A 20,674-nucleotide genomic window follows, 5' to 3' on the forward strand; every position below is an offset into this window, starting at 1 on the left:
TCGGCCACCTCCTGCACCTGCTTCCAAATGTCTTGTGAATACTGACTCATATAGAGCTGGTAGGCAGCGATGTGGACAATAAAAGCATGGTACCTTGGAACACCTTCCTCTCAAGAGCATCCATCTTTCTGAGGTCCTTCCCTGGGGGCGCCAAGGAATGGGTCCGTGAGCTCTTGGCCCTCTTCCTTCTTGAGAGCAGATTCAACCACCACTGACTGATGAGGCAGCTGACACTTATCTAATCCGGCAGCCTTCTGAATAAGGTAGACCCTGTCGCCTTCTTGCTAATGGGAGGCACTGTGAGGGTGTGTTACCATATCCTCATCAGCAAATCCTTAAGGATCTTGTGTACCGGGACCGCCACGATTTCCTTAGGAGGCTCCACAAACTGGAGGATCTCAAGCATTTTGTGCCTGGCATCCTCCTCTGTCAAAACCTGAAAAGGGACGGCCTCCGCCATCACCCTCACAAACTCTGTGAAAGTTACGTCCTCAGAGACTTTCTTTGCTCATCTGGAGAAGAAGGGTCTGAAGGGAGACCATCAGAGTCCTTAGAGGAAGACTCCATCAGATCATCCCACCAGGGGTCATAGGGACCCTCATCCTCACTGTATGCTATAGGGGACAGGACCATAGGTGCTTGGCCTACTTCCAGAGATGGAAGTAGGCCAAGCAGCCCTGCTCCCGTCCAGAACTGGACGGGAGCAGGGCTGCAGGCCTCAGCATCTCTGCTGGCCTCTGTGGAGCTTCCTCCTCAGAGGAACCAGCAATTACCACTGTATCAATGGGGGAAGCCTCGGTGCCCCGCCGGGAAGTGACGTCAGCTGGGCTGGTAACTCACCGATGAGCACATTGAGCTCCTCCAGAAGTGGTACACAGACAGGCGGCACCAGCTCTGGTGCCATCAGTGCCACAGGACTGAAAACCTGCAGCACCCGCTCCACTGCCTGCTGGGCTCAGCGCTCCAGCTCCTCTTCAAACATTGCCGATGCCAACACAGACTGGGAGGAAGGGCGTGGCCAGATCTTCGGATCTGCAAGGAGGATCGGCGACTGGCACCAAGACTGGTGGAGACCGTCGTGTACCCCGGGCATCGATAGAAGATGGGTGTCCCTCCCCATGGGACTACTTCGGGGGCATCGCAGCAAAAGCCGGTGCATCCCTGTGCCTGGCACTGTGCATCGATGGGAATGGTGCAGATGCTTCTTAGGCTTCCCTCAATACTCTGCCCGGTCTTTCCCCGGTGCCGAGGTTGAAGACAATGAACATAGCGTCCTCGGCTCAGAGGAGATCGCCAACAGTCTGTCTCTGGCGTCCCTATCCACTGGCAACATTGACTGAAGCAACAGTCCCTGCTGATGTCGAAGTGGTGTCCATCGGTGTGGCTCCAAGGTCCTTCGATGCCATCGATGCTGATGGCTCAGACTTCCTCAGCCCAAAGAGCTGATCCATTTTATCGAGTCGAAGCAGACATCCCTTTGGAGTCATCTGGGGGCATTTGTGGCAACTCCAGACATTATGCAATGCCCCCAGGCAGATGATGCACACCTCATGAGAATCAGTGATGGACATGGTCCTCTGGCACTGGGGCCATTGGCAAAAACCAAACGTGGTCATGATGGGGAGAAACAAATAGGCCCATAAGTCAAAAGCGATGCTGGCAGCTATCGATGGCCAGCAGGCACCGCCACCATGGAAGGGGATCGACCGCGAAAGGAAACTTACCCGAAACACCGAAAACCCTGACTGGGGGACTCTACGGGAAGGCACTGAGAGGGACCCAGTGACGGATCAAAGGAGAAACTACGAAAAACACGAAGAGCAAAAGTTTGACAAGGTAAAAAACAGCCAAAGTGAGCTCAATCACACCACAAGGCTTACAGCTCCACAGGAAAAAAATAAAGACTAAAAAGGGACCCCGCGTGGACACGTGGTATAGGGCATGCTCAGTGTACATAGTCAAAGCTCTAGAAACTTTGACATAAGTTTTCCACATCAGGGCTCCATCAGATGTCACCCATGTGTGAGGACTACCATCCTGCTTGTCCTTGGAGAAAATTCAAATATGCTATATCGACTAATTCACCTTTATCTAGCTGTATATTTACACATTCCAAAAAAATCTGATAGACTGGTAAGGCAAGACTTTCTTTGCTAAAACTATGTTAACTCTTCCCCATTATGCCAGGTCTGGCTACATGGCCAGTGATTTTGTTTTTAAGAAAAGCTTCAACCATTTTGCCCAGCACTGATGTCAATCTATAGTTTCCCAGATCATTCCTGGAGTCTTTTTTAAAAATTGGTGTCATATTGGTCACCCTTCATCTTCAGATATTGTGGCTGCTTTAAATGACAGGTTACAGATTACTAGTGACAGGATTGCAATTTCATGGGCTGGTATTACTCTTTAGTTTGTCAATCTGATCTATTACATTTCCACTGTCTTAAGTTATTTTAGTTGCTCAGAATCATCATCTTCAACGAATGTTTCCAGCATGGATATGTTCCTAACATCCTCATCAGTAAAGAATTTCTGCTATTTCCTTGTCCTCCCTGAGCACCCCCTTTTACCCCTCGGCCATCTAGCAGCCCAACTGATTCTCTAACAGGCTTTTTGCTTCCAATGTACTTGAAAACATTTTTATTAATTTTTGCCTCTCTGGAAAATTTCTTTTCAAATTCTCTTACTGTTTTCATCTAACTTACCAATACTTATGCCTTGTCTATTTTCTTCATTTGGGTCTGCGTTCCTTTTTTTTTTTTTGAATGATGTTATTTTAGCTTTAACTGCCTCTTTCACCTCACCATTAAATCATGCTGGCAGTTATTTGGACCTCCTTAGACATTTTTTAATGCATGGAATACATTTTATCTGGGCTTCCACAATGGTATTCTTAAACAATGTCCATGCCTCAACCAAACTTAACTTTTGCAATACTCAGTTTTTTTTGGTAACTAATTTCATCATTATATTATAGTCTCTTTTTAAAGTTATATGCTATTACAGAACTTTTATTTAATATCTTTCCTCCAGTGTTATATAAATTTGGCTACATTATGATCACTATCGCTTAGTGGCTCCATAACAGTAACCCTATACACCAGGGTCCTGTATTCCGCTGAGGACTAGAACTAAAGTTGCTACCCTCCTTTATCTGTTCTAAAATCAGCTCCTCCATGAAGCAGTCATTAACAGTACCTAAAAGCTTGACCTCTCCAGTCTGTCCAGATGAGATGCTGATCCAATCAATACTAGTGAGTAAGTGGAAATCTTCCATTATTATTGTATTGCCAAAATTATTTGCCTTTCTAATTTTAGCTAGCATTTCAGAGTCTCTTTACCTTGGCCAGGTGCTATACTCTTATTTAAAACCATTTTTTTACCTGCACTTTCTACCATTCAAGTCAGATGTATTATTCCATGAATAAAGTCAAACACAAAATAAAAACAAACATTGTAACCAGTATAGATGGAATTTCTATCCATTATGATTTCACAGTGAATGTTTCATGTGGATTTTTATGTTGCTTGATTCTAGGCCATCCTTTACATATAGTGCCAGCCTCCACCAATTCAATTTGCCCTGTCATATCGGTAATGGCATTATATTGCTCTTGGTCTGAGGCTCTAATCCAAATATGGTATCCAAGACTACACCCACATCTTTGATTTTCAAAAAAATGTTGATGATACTTGCAAAGCCATATTTTGAATAAAGTAGTTTTAATGGCTTACATTTTGGAATGGAGGGTGTTCTGACTATACAAGAGTGGACATTTTCAGATGTCTCCAACCGTTTCCTAAATTACTTTTAATCTAATCCCTTTTATATTCAGTTCCTGTGCCAACTAGTGCTTAGCTCATTCTTCATTCTCATAAAAAACAGACCACCACCAACTAGGCTTCCAGGTTTAATTTCTCTACTGTATTCTGAGCCAGTGGAGCCTTATATGAAGAGGAGAAAGAGAAGAACCCAAACTACAGCATTACCTGACTGCACGGTACAGCAGTAATCACCCAGACAAGTTTGAACTGGGTTCTAAAATCAGAAATTTTTCAGTTACAAAAAGAAACTATTCAAAAAAATCGTTTTACCAATATCAATATTTTCTTACTGTCCACAGTATGACTACATCACAATTACTATTTAACCCTAACTAATTGGAAATCTAGGGTCAGTAACAAGAAAAAAAAAAGTTAACATATTGCAATAAACTGTACCTTCTAAAGAATGAATTGATTTCTCTTTGGCTGTCTCGTAGATACTACAGAATTCATCTCCAAGGTTCGGGTCAGCACCAGCTGTCAGAAGGGCTTTCACTACACTGTGAGAAGAGGGAAAACAAGATCAGTCCCAATTTAGAGATAGCAGTATGAAAAGTAAATGGAAGTCAATCATCACAAAACGAAAACCTCCTTAAAACAGTGAGCAGCCTTTCAAAAATAGTGGGTCAGAGCATCCTCAGTTTCATGCTTCTGAGCAAAAACCATCTCTTACACGTATTTTTTAAAGCAATATAACACAGAAAACTTAAGTTTTATACTATAATTTCATCAATTTATAAACCTAAAAAAACTGCATCTACTTTTCTTCTCTTTCAATTTTAATTTTTTTCCTAATCTGCATCAATCAAAAACATTGTCTACAAAAATCACACATAAGAACATAAGATATGCCAAACTGGGTCAGACCAAGGGTCCATCAAGCCCAGTATCCTTTCTCCAACAGTAGTCAATCCAAGTCAAAAGTACCTGGCAAGTATCCAACTTTTAAATAAACCTCCCATTCTACTAATGCGAGAAATAAGCAGTGGTTGTTCCCTATTGATTAATAGCAATTTATGGACTTCTCAACGAGCTTATCCAACCCTTTTTTAAACCCAGCTACACCAGCTGCCTTAATCATATCCTCTGGCAATGAATTCCAGATACTCCTGGGGGAATTCTGAGCAAAAAAAAAAATTAAAATTCTGCGCACAAACACTGAAAATTCTGCAAACTTTATATTGGTCAAAATAACACAATTTACATGACAGTCTAAGTAATTACATTTTAAATTATTACAGATAACATTACTTAAAGTTGCAGGATTTTAAATATTTTGAGCAGAATTTCCCTAGAAATTCACTGTAAGAGTGTCCCTTCCACATACACACACTCTCATACAGGCTCCCTCACACACCCATCACCTCATACAGGGTCCCTCTCTCTTGCATACACACCCACACAAGCTCCCTTTCTCTCTCACACATACATCCTCACACAGGCTACCTATGTCTCTCTCGCACGCAGCCCTTCACACAGGCTCTGTCTCACACATACACAATCCGTTTACACAGGCTAGCACTCTCACATACACACGATCCCTTGTTCATACACACGAGCTCCCAATCTCTCTCACACATACACACTCCTTCACAATCTTCTTCATATAGGCTCCTTCTCTGAAACCCAAACTCAAGCATCCCCCCACTCCCCATCTTACCAACCAAGCTGTCTCTCACCCTCCCCCCACACCCCCTCTCCTCTCCACACACACACATTCTCTCTCACTGGCATCCCCCTCCCCTCATATAGGCTCCCTCTCTCTGAAACCCACACTCAAGCATCCCCCCCACCCATCCTCTCTCACCTCCCATGCTCTCTCTCACACCCTCCTGCTCTCTCACCCTCCCCGACACACATTCTCTCTCACCGGCATGCCGCGGGACACGCTCCATTCGCCGCGAACGGAGCGCGTCCCACAGCACATGGAGGCCTTCCCTTTTCGCCATGAACGGTGCACCGGGCCTTCATCTTCGCCGCGAATGGAGCATGTGCCGCGGGATGCGCTCCATTCACAGCATGCCAGGGTCTCCTCTGCTATTTTCTGTGCAGAATTTGGCAATTCTGCACGGGGGGGGGGGGGGATTCTGCAGAAATTCTGCGTTCCACAGTAGCACAGAATTCCCCCAGGAGTAATTCCAGAGCCTAATTGTGCACTGAATGAAAAAGAATTCTCTTTGATTTGCTTTAAATGCGCTTCTTGCTAACTTCATGGAGTGCCCCCTAGTCCTTATATTAGCTGAAAGAGTAAATAACCATTTCACATTTACCCATTCAAGTCCTTTCATGATACTTGCCAGGTTCTTGTGGCCTGGATTGGCCACTGTTGGAAACAGGATGCTGGGCTTGATGGACCCTTGGTCTGACCCAGTATGGCATTTTCTTATGTTCTTATCTTAAAGACTTCTATCATATTCCCCCTCAGCCGTCTCTTCTCCAAATTGAACAGCCCTAACCTCTTTAGCCTTTCCTCATGGGGGAGTTGTTCCATGCCAGTTATCATTTTGGTTGCCCTTCTCTGTATTTTCTCCAGAGCAACTATCTCTTTTTGAGATGTGGTGACCAGAATTGCACAGTATTTAAGGTACCCTATTGAGTGATACAGAGGCATTATGACACATAAAACCTCATATGCTGATTTTGCATTCCATTTCAATATCTTGCTATACATTTCTCTCTCCTCACCTCTCAAACTTGCTAAATAACTCTTGGAATGCTTTACCACAGATGAGAATATGTAAGACAACACATGGCAAAGCCCAAAATGTACCATAAAAGATGCCTTGTAAAAACTTCATTTTACTGACATTTACTCATCGCTGAAGTAGCAGCACAAACTATAACATGAAATCATAAAAACTAGCCAGAAATAATATCCAATAATCAACCTCTAATTACATAAAATCTCATAAAACCAAAAAATGATAATATTACAAATAGTAAACAAACCTCAACAACCAACCACCATTTGTCTAAACAGCCATGTAATATAAATGTAATTTCATTAAAAAATTTCACATTCATTGTAGATTTGGGCACACGTGGAAAAAATATATTGCATGGTTTTTTTTTGTGTGTGACACACAAACCAGGGCATAAAAGTTTAAGCAGACATCACGGGTCACTGCTATAACGAAAACTCAGTTTGCCATGATTCTGAGGCTGCAGCAACTGCGACAGAATTTGGCTCTTACTGCAAAATTCTGCAGATGTCTTCACCCCATGTCCTATCCACCACACTCTCCTCTCCCAATCACAACAACTACCTCCTTCCCACAGAGCTGCTCCAGCCCATAGCTGCTGCTTTTCTCACACAGGCTCACTCCAGCCGCGGCTGCTGGCTCCCTAAGGCTAAGACAAGAGACAGTTGCAGGAAGGAGGAAGGAAGGAGGGAAAAAGGGGAGGGAAAGGAAAGTCAAGAGGAACTAGGGAAGGAGGGAAGAAGAGATGACAGAGAAGTGAGGAGATGGCTGAGTTGCAATGAGGTCAAGGTTAGAGGGAAAGGACAGAGAGAGAGTGTGGGAAGGAAAAGATGAGAAGAATGGTCGGGAGGAGGGAGAACATTTAGAGACCAAAGGGAAGAAGAAGCTACACTGGAAAGCAGTCATGGGAGAGGAAAAGTGGTACCCTTGGAATGGGACAGACTATAGCGATAGGATGAGAAATAAGTGACAAGAGGAGGAAAAAAAGAAGGAAATTAAACAATCGAAAACAGAGGAGAGGGAGAAACTAATATAAGAGACAAGAAATAATGAGAACCAAAAAATTTCAGACAATAGTTAAACTCATTTGCTTAGGACTGAAACAAACTGGGTTTTATGCATATATTAATGTATACTGTCTTGAAAACAGTTCAGCTCATTCTTGCAGGATAGATCTGAAGTTGTGAGGTTGGGGAGTGTCCCAAGGGTCCATACTATTGCTGGTCCTCTTTAATATCTTTCTGGTACCTGTTTGCCGTGTTTTGCAAAGGACTGAAGCACATTATGTTTTTCCCATTAAACATCATAGTTTGCAGGAATTAATAGGCATGGAAAAATGGATAAAACATGGCATGGAAACATGGATAAAAAACACCAACACAGTCTTAATAAACTAAATAAATAACCCTAACTACAGAACGTTCTCAATACCTGACCCAAAAAAGAAAGGAGGAGGTCTAATGCTAATCATAAAAAAGAACCTACAGATGAAATTACTCCAAATCAATATCAACCTACCTCTGGAAATCGCACTATTCAACTCAACACGACTACAGCTATGCCTAGTATACTGTCCCTCCAATTCACTAGATCGGAACTGCTCACCACTAATAGAATTCTTCTTATCCAAGCTTACCATTACCAAACCCATCATCATCTTAGGAGATTTTAACATCCACACCGACGCAACTCCGCAATTCCCCACCTGCAAAATGATAATAGAAGCACTATCAACACTTGGACTTAAACAAATCATCAAATGTCCAACGCACAAAGCAGGGCACACACTAGACCTTGTTTTCATCAATACCGACATATGGACGAATTACCATACAAATTCCACTAATATACCATGGTTAGACCACTTGCTAATCTACACCAACCTGTCCTCTAACTATACTCTGACATCTGAAAAAAAAAACCCACTGAAATCCTTCTCCTACAGACCACCCTTCAACATAGAGACTCTTCAAGAGAATCTTCAAACAGAACTAACAAACCTCGAATTATCCAATGCTGAAAACGCCACTTCATCTTAGCTCAACATAACTAAAACAATTGCAGATAAGATAAACCCCATGATAAAGAAAACTATAAGAAACCCAAAACACCAGAACCAATGGTACAATGAAAACATCAGATCAGCCAAATGCGAACTCAGATAAAAAGAAAAAACTTGGAAGATCAACAAAACAGCTACACATCTGAACGCATACCGAGCACAACTAGCATACTACAAAAAAAATTATCCACAATGCAAAAAAAGATTTCTACACAAAAGAAATAAATGAATTCCTACATAACCCAAGAATGTTATTCAATATCAATCATGGCCTAACCAAAGCCCCCAATGAAAAGAAAACACCAAACTATCAAGCAATGACCTTGCAGACTTCTTTAATGATAAAATAAAAAACCTCATAAACAACATGCAAGACACAAAAATACTAATTAATCAAACATCAAGTTGGCTCAACTTCAACCCAACATCATCACTGGAAGTCCAAAACATCATTAAAAAAAATGAACCCAGCAAAACACCCCATCGACGACATACCCATACTGACGATCAAAGCAATTGAACCTACGATAACCAAAACACTGACATCGTAAACTTATCTCTCACAGAAGGAATATACCCCGAATGCCTAAAATCAGCAATTATCAAACCCATCCTAAAAAAGACCAACCTTGATCCTGAAAACCCGCTAAAGTACCGACCAATATCAAATCTACCATTCATTGCCAAAATCATTGAAAAAATCATCCACTCACAACTTATTTATTTATAACTTTTATATACCGAGGTTCAATTAACAAGATTAATTATCACTTCGGTTTACATTACAACTAGCGAAATTAACAGAGACAGAGTCTTGTTTTACAATGAACAGGGTAGAAATAACTTGGATAACCTGGGTGAAAACAATGAACAGGGAAGAAATAATCTGGAATAACATATTCTGGGATACATAAAGTGGGTGAAGCAAAAATAGAGAATTGGGTCTGTATAACATGGGTGAAAAACAGGGGAAATTGAGTAGGGGAGGACTATGAGGGCCTAACGTTGGTTAGTGTACTCATGATGCGGATAAGAAAAATGGCTGAGGTGAGTAATTATGGAAAGGCTTGTTCGAACTTAGTGACCACCTAGAAAGGAACATCCTTCATCCCACACAATTCGGCTTCAGGAAAGAACTAAACACCGAAACCTTACTCTTATCATTAAATGACACAGTCCTCAAAGGTTTCGATAACGGACACAGCTACCTTCTAATCTTAATGGACCTATCAGCTGCCTTCGATCCAGTAAACCATTCGATACTGATCAACCGCCTTGCCGAAATCGGTTTAAAAGAAAAAACACTGCAATGGTTCTCATCATATCTGTCACAAAGGTCATACCAGGTATCAATGACACCCTATCAAAGAAAATAAACCTGACACAGGTGTTCCCCAAGGATCCGCACTTTCTGCGACGCTTTTCAACATTTATCTTCTTCCGATATGCCACCTCCTCACTAACTTGAAACTCAATCACTTCATATACACTGATGACATCCAAATACTTATCCCAATACAAAATTCGCTAGAAGACACCTACAAAAAAACAGCCAACTACCTCACAAAAATAAAGCGACCGCTAAATAACATGAGATTCATACTAAACATTGATAAAACTGAAATAATCATGCTGGATAGAAAAAACAATCCCATATACATGCCACCTCTCAACATAATGAATTACAACACAGCAATCTCTCCTGTCACACACACACACGCAACCTTGGAGTTATAATTGACAAGGAACTTTCATTCAAGAACCACATTAATGCAAAAATCAAAGACGGATATCACAAACTCCTAACATTACGACACCTAAAACCATTCCTGTCACACAATGATTTCAGAACAGTACTCCAACTACTCATCTTCTCCAACCTAGATTACTGCAACTCTCTGCTGTTCAATTTACCGCTCACCACCATCCGACCTCTCCAAATCCTACAAAATACAGCCGTCAGAATACTCACAGGAACAAGAAAATTCGATCACATTACTCCAACCCTCATCTCACTTCACTGGCTTCCAATAAAATGCAGGATTGACTACAAAATTCTATCCATAATTCACAAAATAATATACGAAAAACAAATTGGCTCAGCGCATCCATAAAACTCCACTCAAAGAGAAATCTCCGATCAGCAAACAAAGGCCTACTCAAAGTCCCTCCATCCCATCACAAACTCATCTTAACCCGGAAGAGAGCCATATCCCCAGGAAGCCCTGAACTTTGGAACTCCCTCCCAATGGACCTGAGAACACAACAAAACCTAAAAACCTTCAAAAAAGAACTAAAAACATGGCTGTTCACTAAAGCCTACCAAAATTCCAAATGACACTATACTTAAATGACTATTCCAGATTATACCTGCATATACCTAAATGACTCTTTGAAAGAATATTTACTAGCATGACAAATTTGTCATAAACTGCTGCATGATTTTATGATTGTGACATCGATCCTTTGTAAACCATTGTGATGGCGATACCGAAACCCTCTCACATTTATTCAAGTTCCACTATATGGCAATTGTTTTGTATCTCTACTCGCCTTTGTAATATGCAATTATTTATCAGAGTTCCATTATATGGCAATTTTGCTTTGTATCACTACTCGCCGTTGTTTTATTCAATTACTTATCAAAGCTCCACTATATGGCAATTTGCTTTGTATTGCTATTCACTTAAAGTATTTTTCAAGTATTTATATATGTCTCACTATATAGCATTATTCTTTTAAGCTCTACTCACTTATGTCCTTTTGCACCTTTCTCCCCCCTTTTTTTTACTTGGTTAATTCATTATTTGTAATGCACGGATGCTAACTTCCTGTTATTTAGCACTGCTGCAACTTTTTTGTTGAATGTAAACCGATGTGAGGTTACTAAACAAATGTCGTTATATAAAAAAAACTGCAAATAAATAAACAAACATTAATGCCTGCCACTTGAGGGTTGGTGAGAAAATAAACTAAAGCTAAATTCAAAGAAGATGGAGGTACTTCGTGATAATGTTGGATGGCCACTGTCTGCTTACTTGCATCAAGGTTCGCAGCATAGGAGTCCTGCTGGACAAGGACCTCACTTTTCAACTGCAAGTGTTAGCAAACTGTTGGACATTTTGTCACTTGCAGATAAGACAATGCATTCTTACTTATCGGTTGAAAGATCTGGCAACGCTAATGTGGGCTTTGGTAGGGAGTAGGCTAGACTGCTACAACGCTGTCTATCTTTAAAGGCCGCAACTGATTCAGAATACCGCAGCCAGAATCGTAGGTGGTGGCAAACCTTGGAAGCCTGTCTCCCCACTATTATCCAATTTACATTGGCATCCAAAAGAAATTCTGACTGCGTTGGGTTAACTGACTTAGGTTTGAACTCACTACAGTATACACCAGGTAGATGCTTTCTTTGTTGCTGCTCTTAAAACTCTGGAATTCTCTTCCTGGGGAGATTAGAGCCCAGGAGGATTATTGCCGGTTTAGAAAGCTGGTTAAAGTGTAGCTGTTCTGAGGCTGTCAAAACTTAAGGACAGTGTCTGGGTGGAGTAACCACGGAGGCTTATGTCAATGGCGTTTTGGAAATATTGATCTATTGAGCAGTAAGAGGATTTTTTTTTAGTAGGTTGGTTTTATGTTAATTTTTTTCCAGTTTCAATTAGGATTGTCTTGTAATTATTTTGGTCTGGTTTTGTTATGTCGTATGCTTGCTGTAAATTGCAGAGTGTCTTTTTGAGATATAGTTAGTTTCTGCTTCTCGGCACTTTAAGGCAAATTACATTCAGGTGCTGAAGGCATTTACCAATCCCCAGAGGGTTTACAATCGAAGTTGTACCCGAGCCAAAGGCGGATAAAGTGACTTGCCCAAGGCCATAAGGAGAAGCAATGGGATTTGAACTCTCGTTTCCCTGCTTTTGTAGCCCATTGCTCTAACCACTAGCTGCTATTCCATTCCACAATCCAAAATATGCAATCCACAAATATATATATATATATATATATATATATATATATATATATATAATTCAAATTTATGCAAATGTGTCACAGAATCAATGTAACAGAGCTGCAGAATTTTCTAATCCTGGACAAAGAATGTAAACTTGAGCTGTCAGAGGAAACCAGAGGCCTCGTTTATATAAACACTAAATCAGGTGCCACTGCCTTCCCAGACCGGGGAGAAACACTGCTGCTAATGCCTAAGAAGTTTCACAGCTGAAATAGACACTATTCATTCGGTATGCCCAGAATCAGAAATTAGTCACTTTCACTACAGTCAGTAACAGCAGTTTTGTAAAGGACTAGGCAATTTCCTTCCTGTTCCTCTGCGCTTCCAGCTCAATCAAAATAGGGGTTGGAGTTTAGTGCCTGGGACTTGGGGATTTTCTCCTAATTCAACTAAGCCAGTCATAGTGGCAGTCCTCAGTCAGGGGCCACGCACTAGGGCCCCTAAATCTGGCCACTAGAGATGACTAGTACTCCCCTCTGATCAGGGACTCTGAATAATAACTCTGCATCAACTCAAGCTCTGGAAGGCCCAGGGAGAAGATCTGATCCAAGAATCAAATCCAGCTCTCCACATGACAGTGCACAACCCTAATTCTAAACCAGCTATTCTCAAAGCCAGTCTAAAAACTTACCTTTTAAATCCTAACCACTTCTCTACAATAAATACATTTTCTGTTTGTGATGTTTATCTTGGCTAGATTCTAAGCTCCATGGAACATGCATGATCTCTTGTGTATGTCTGTACTTTAGCAGTACTTTAGAAATATTAACAGTAGCAATTTTGGCCCTTTTGAGGATGTTAGTGTGGCAGTTGAGGCTTGTTAAATCCTGTGGTTACCTAGATCTGATATTTTCTTTCTGCCTTCGATCCCACAAGCATATAATGTAGTGTTTCCTACATCCAGGAAGAAAGTGTCAATATCCATCTGCCCTATCATACTGGGGCATCAACATTTTTCAGGACAGAAAGTAAAGGCATCCTGGGCGTTCCTGCAAACTCTAAATCAAAAAGGGCCAACTTTAGCCATCCTTTGAACAAAGCTTATTAATGCTGCTTTTAATTTCTCTAACTCTACGAGACGTATGCAGTGCTGCACAGATACACATAAGAGATGGCTCCTGCGCTATGGAGTTTACAATCTAGTCATGACTGAAGACAAGACAAGTAAGAGACTTCTGGAAATGCATATATTACAGAAAACATGGGTACTATCATTAAGGCTATGATTAGGGAATTTTTAGGTGGGATTTGAATATGGAAAGAAAGGACATGATACACCAACACAGGAAGGATATTCCAGGAATAAGATGCAGCATATAAGATGAATCTGCATGCAGTAGAGGCAATACATGCAAATGCATCTCATGCACATTCAGTGTGGATATCTGGAACCCGAATGGCATTTGACACTCGAGAATCAGAGCTGCCTGTTGGCATAGATAAAGTTTTCAGGAACAGTTCCAGAAACACAGTACCAATGCAGCACATCTACTAGCGAACTGATCGACATCCATTGGGGTTGAAGGACTCTCAATGGTGCACAGAGCGCAACCACCAAGTATCAGTAAATTCTTCTTTACAATTCCACATCCAACAATGCAGACAACAATGGTGGGATAGGGTTTGTAAAAGATTTTATATCCTGAATGGTCCTTTTAAAGGATGATCTGAAGGCTTCAGGTTGGTCCTAGGGTGACCAATGTGGAGCGGCCTCTATGCAGGAAGCTGAGCTAACTTGCAGAACGTGTGGAACATCTGTCGCATCCAGGTTCTTGAAACTATGTCAAAACTCTGTACCAATATGTCTGAGACTCCACTTGAAACGCAACACTTGTAGCCTTTGTCTCTCAGTGCAAGTCCTTGGAGCCCTTGCTCAAACTTGAACAGGAAAATCAAAACTTGGTTCAACTCTCGCGTCTATCCTTGGAGCAAAGCAGCAAAGAAGCTAATGACTTCTTCGATGAGCCCTGGCAACCAACACAACTGTAGTCAGTGCCAGATTACTCAAAAGACATAGCAGGAATGTTCCTAGAGGGGGACCTACTTCTTTATAAAACTTATATAACAGTCCACCTATGTGAGTCTGTGTCCCCCCAAAGTCTTGGTGCTTAGGGGCCCCAGAGGGACTTCCCTTTGGAGCTGGGCTTTAGTTTACCAGCAAGGTCGGTGCAGAGCCAGACCAGGTAACATATTGAAGATATCACAGCTATCAGTGTCGTCATCCTTCGCAGGGCAGATGTAGCATAGGTTTGTGATGATCAGTGATGGGAGAAATTGTGAAGCCTCTGTCCTTCTCTGACATGGTAAGAAACAATCAAAGCAAAATTATAAAAAGAAAAAGGATGTTCTCTTCAGCAAAAAGAAAACAATAGGAAGTCTGCCTGTCACCATGTTTCCCAATGAAACTCTGAGAGGGGAGTGGTGGGGGAGAGATCCATTTACATAAGAACATAAGATTTACCATACTGGGTCAGACTAAAGGTCCATCAAGTCCAGTAACCTGATTACGACAATGGCCAATCGAGCACCCAAGTACCTGGCAGGATCCCAAAAGATCAATAAATTCCATGCTGCTTAACCCAGGGATAAGCAGTGGATTTCCCCAAGTCCACCTTAATAATTGTTTATGGACTTTTCTTCCAGGAACTTCACTAAACCTTTCAAGATTTTAAAATAACTACTCTTAAGGATAGTGTTTTCATTCATCGGCGTTTGGAAATGTTTGAAAATAGATCCCGTATACTTAACTTGTGTATTCTTAATTTCTCAAAAAACCCTCTTATTTCCCATATAGAGCTGGTTAACAAATATCTGAAGGAAGGTATTGGTTTGACCGAAGAATCTCTTCCATGTTTAACTAAGGCTTATTATTTTCCTTATAAGGGTAAGAAAGAGCATAGAGGGAGAGAGAATTCTCCTGCAATTGATAGCCTTAATATTACTAATTGTTTTAGGAAAGTCTGTTGAAGAGATTCATAAAAGAATCACTTTATTGATTACGTGTTCTTCAGAGGTGGTAAAGAACAATTTTGAGGTGATTTTTCAGTAATCAGAATTATTCCTTTATGGGTCAAAAAGTATGGATCTTCCCAGATGTATGTAGACAGACCCAGGCTAGAAGTAAAGCATTTCTTCAACATTGAGATGCGACTATAACACTGGGGGGGGTGGGGGGGTGTACTTTTTCTCTTCAATACCCAGCTAAGTGTAATGTCGTGCTTTCAGGTCAAATTATATCTTTTTTGAACCTAATCAGCTGACAGTTCTGCTTGATAATAAGACTGTTAATCTTTCCACATCTACTCCTGAGGCATGTGGTTAGACATATCATAATTCAAATTAGCTCTCTGATCAGTGCTTTTCCTTATTTATTCTTTTCTTTTTATTCTGATTCTGTCTCTTATTCTCCCTCCTTCATAGTGGATTAGATTTGGGTATTGTTTATCATTTTCTGTGAATATGAACCTGGCATTAACACAGCTAAGGGTGCCATCATGGCCCCTAGCTTTGCTTGCCTTTACGTTGCAGCATTTGAGGAAGAACATGTTTACCCCTCTGATTGGTTTAGATTTATACATCTCTAGTTAACCCTTTTTTACCCCCTGACTGCTGTATTTAATTACTCTCCTGTTAACAATATATCACAACAATTGTTCCATGTAAACATTACTGTTTCTTGTAAACCGATACGATGTGCAAACGGTTATCGGTATATAAAAATCATTAAATAAATAAAATATAGACAATGTATTTCTTATTTGGCTAGGATCTAATGTTCACTTCTCTTTTTTGGACTGGCTCAACAACTGTAATACCAATTTACAGTTTCATTTTAATATTCATACTACTCATTTCGTTTCTTGACATTTCCATCACTTTGAATAGTGAAGGTCTTTCTACCTCAATCTTTCGAAAAGACACAGACCGTAACACCCTGTTGAATTTTGACAGTTGTCACACACGCTTTCTTAAGAATAATATCCCGACTGGTCAGTTTCTCATACTGCGCCGGCTATGCACGTCTAAGAATGAGTTTATAACACAAGCTAAGCAGATGATGGCCCGGTTTAGCACGTGGGAGTAACCGCATAAAATTTTGAAGCGTGCTTATGAACGAGCACTGTATGTGAACCGGGATTGGCTTTTTTTACCATGACAACAATCTAAGGATAATACTGTGAATTGCATTCTTCCTTTCTTGACTATGAGTAATGCAGACACAAATACAATACGTAAACATTGGGCTGCCCTTTCATTTAACACTATTTTTAATAGTTCACTCTGGTTTACCTACCATCGTGGTAAAAACCTTCGGGACATATTGGTTCACTCTGGCTACCAATCTGACAATGTACTGTCTCAAACTAGAACAGGTCATAAGCCTTGTGGCCAATGTTTGGTATGTTCTTTGACATTTTCCATATCAGCTATCACACATCCGACCACAAAGAGAACATTTCTGCTATACGGGTCCTTGGATTGCACGTCTACAGGGGTGGTCTATGTCATTAGCTGCCCCTGTCAAAAACTATATGTTGGAAAAACATCTCGCATGATCAAAACCCAGATCATTGAACACCGTTCAAATATAAAAAATTGCCACAAAAATCCCCCCATGGTGGATCACTGGATTCAGCTTTCACACTCAGTATCAAACTTAAAGTTCTTTGTTCTCGATGTGGTTTCTCCCCCCATGGGGGGGGGGGGCAACTACTCGGATCCTAATTAGGAGAACAAAAATGGATTTACCTGTTAGACACTGTTGCACCTAAGAGACCGAATTGTGAATTAGAGTGGAGTTTTTTCACTTGAACTACCACTGCTGCAATGTGATTGGCTGCCTTTTCCCTGCCTTTTTCTTTCTTGGATTGGTGGACTCTTTTCGCGCCAAATTTCACCTCAGTGTTTAAATCTCTGCCATACTGTATACTTGTGTGCTCCCTATAAGTTTGCTATCACCGACTGGATTGGTATGTGACACGGTTCTTAAAATTGCATTTTGTTTGCTCTATTATCCATGTGATTGGTGGGACTTGTTTGCTTTGAAAAGATGATTTTTGTTAAGTTATGTGTGTGTAAACTAATGTAACTATTGAAGTGATATGTACTGATTTACCGGCTTGCCCTACATGTCTGGTCCTTTAAAATTTGACTTTTGTATTTGTATTCACAGACTGGTGTTTTGAAAATGCTATCCCTCCCGACGCAGCCTGTCAGCGAAACACGGGTCCATGTCGGGGGACCCCTTAAAACAAGTACTTATAACACAGTGGAGCTACAGTCATAAAATTATTAAAATGACCATGCATAAGAATCTTTGGTTCAGCATAAATTCTTCTGCACTTGTGCCATATGTACTTTGATTACTGAGTGTAGTTCTTGCTCGTGTGTTGTCTATGGAAAGGTTGACCACTCTAAGTATACCATTCATTTTACCCAAAATCTCTACCCAGACGTTTTATCCCTGATAAAGATTCCAAGATGTAACGGGTCAGTAAACACAAATCTAGATGGATATCTAAGTAGCCTCCATCTCAATAATTCTGGTTTTTAGCTGTAAAAATTGCTTATATAAGAACATGCCATACTGGGTCAGACCAAGGTCCATCAAGCCCAGCATCCTGTCTCCAACAGTGGCCAATCCAGGCCATAAGAACCTGGCAAGTACCCAAAAACTAAGTCTATCCCATGCTACTAATGCCAGTAATAGCAGTGGCTATTTTTTTAAGTCAACTTCATTAATAGCAGGTAATGGACTTCTCCAAGAACTTATCCAAACCTTTTTTAAACCCAGCTACACTAACTGCACTAACCACATCTCCTGGCAGGAAATTCCAAAGTTTAATTGTTTAAAGTTTAATTAAGTGAAAAAGAACTTTCTCCAATTAGATGTAAATGTGCTACTTGCTAACTTCATGGAGTGCCCCCTAGTCTTTCTATTATCCAAAAGAGTAAATAACTTTAAACACCTCTATCATATCCCCCCCTCTGCCATCTCTTCTCCAAGTTGAACAGTCCTAACCTCTTTAGTCTTTCCTCATAGGGGAGCTGTTCCATCCCCTTTATCATTTTGGTCGCCCTTCTCTGTATCTTCTCCATCGCAACTATATCTTTTTTTAAGTTACGGCGACCAGAACTGTACACAGTACAAGTATTGTACACAGTACTGTACACAGTACCAGTATTGTACTGTACACAGTACCATGGAGCAATACAGAGGCATTATGACATTTTCCATTTTATTAACCATTCCCTTCCTAATAATTCCCAACATTCTGTTTGCTTTTTTGACTGTCGCAGCACACTGAGCCGACAATTTCAATATATTATCCACTACTGTGCATGTGCTATCTAGAACTACAACATATTCAAATCCAGTCTAAAAACTTGCCTCTTTGAGGCTGCTTTTCAATCTATTTATTTAGAATACATACACTTCCCATAGACTGAAAGCTCCATGGAGCACCAGGTACGGTCTACAGTGCTGCACATGTCCAGTAGCACTTTATAAAAGATAAACAGTAGTAACTAAAGACAGGATCCAGTCAGTCTGTATCAATGAAGTGAATGTGAACATTGCATGGCATGTCTTTCTATAAACTTATAACTGTCGATAGTGTCCCAGGTTCATAACTGTAATTACTTTTCATAAGCATTTATGACTATTTTTTTGCCCTGCCACATTTTTGCTGATTTATACTGATCCATATTACATTTTTGTCATTTAATACCTTTTCGTCTTCATCTGCAAACATTTAATTTTCTGCCCTCTACAGTCTCGATTTATTTCAGATTCACTTAAAATCTATTCTGATGCCTATTCTGTGCACACAATCATTCAACAAAAATATATTTTTAAAAAAATACCGATTTATTACAAAAAATGTTTTGTACTAACTTTCAATTAATTTTTGAGACCTTGTTGATTTTGAAAGATCAGTAGATGTGGAATATTTAAAGGGTTTAACAAACAAAAACATGTATGTCCTGTGCAGGTGTTTTTACCAAACATAAAACCATTCACTCAAAATTTTAAACTATGTGGTTTTTATTCTACACTCGTCTTACAGACTGCATCTGGTAGGTTCCGCAGTAGATCTGAAGAGTGGAGCTATGTCTCACACCAGTGACATTGACCGTGGGTTTGGATTTTCTGCAGCATCATCTGATAACGAAACCTCAGCATGTTACTATGAATCATGACTCATACCACATAGAATGGAAAGAAGGTTCTAGAACAAGGGGGTCACGGGATAAAGGTGACAGGAGTAATCTAAGGAAACATTTCTTTACAGAAAGGGTAGGAACAGCCTCCCCGTGGAGGAGGTGAAAACTAGGATAGTACTGCAATTCAAGATAGAAGGGGACAAGCACTGAGGATCTCTTAAGGGAAGGAAAGGGTTTGTAAAGCTGAGCTGGAGCTGTGAAGTCCTATATGATCCTTATCTGCCATTATATTTTGTGATTTTATGTGTAATTTATAATTTCCTCCTTCTCGGACTTGCTATACATCCAAAATGCCATGCTGGTGGTGTTGACATTGGGCTTGGATATTCTGAGGCACGTCTCATTAATACTCAGCATACTCTGATTTGAGCTTCTAGTAAATATTAGATGTGCTGTGGGGCTTGCTTTGTTTTTTGTCACTCACATTTTTCTATCAAATTCCAAGTACTTCATACACCACATCAGATATACAATAAACCAGGAATTGTGATTAAAAATTCCACATGAACTTTTATTCTGATTGACCTTCATATTATATAGTTTAATAAAAGGGCATTTCTTTTGAACAAAGTAATAAGTCATATAAATCTTAGACTCAGCTGAAGTTACTGCATACACATTCTGGGTTTGAAATGAAGATATAGGACAATGACGTACCACAAATGAAAGTTAACACTGATTTTCACAAACAAAGCAAGTTTTAGGTAGGTAGAATGAAATATATTGAAAAGATAACAGACCGTTTGTTTAATATTTATGGGAAACCTCCCCAGTGAAAAAGATTTTACTAAGGAATGAAGAAGTTGTTAACTAGAAGAAAAAAGCTAATTAAAAAGTCGCTATTGAAGG

The 20,674-nt window shown here is 40.4% G+C and overlaps 1 protein-coding gene across 1 annotated transcript in view; it reads right to left on the reverse strand.

Moving 5' to 3' along the window:
- The window catches only part of CLPB (ClpB homolog, mitochondrial AAA ATPase chaperonin), a 346,145-nt gene that overhangs the window by 259,938 nt on the left and 65,533 nt on the right, over positions 1 to 20,674 (reverse strand). The window contains 1 exon segment of the mRNA XM_029602044.1: positions 4,222 to 4,325. Coding sequence (XP_029457904.1) covers positions 4,222 to 4,325 — 104 coding nt within the window.

This window comes from Rhinatrema bivittatum, chromosome 5, assembly GCF_901001135.1.
Source record: "Rhinatrema bivittatum chromosome 5, aRhiBiv1.1, whole genome shotgun sequence".
Taxonomy (NCBI): domain Eukaryota; kingdom Metazoa; phylum Chordata; class Amphibia; order Gymnophiona; family Rhinatrematidae; genus Rhinatrema; species Rhinatrema bivittatum.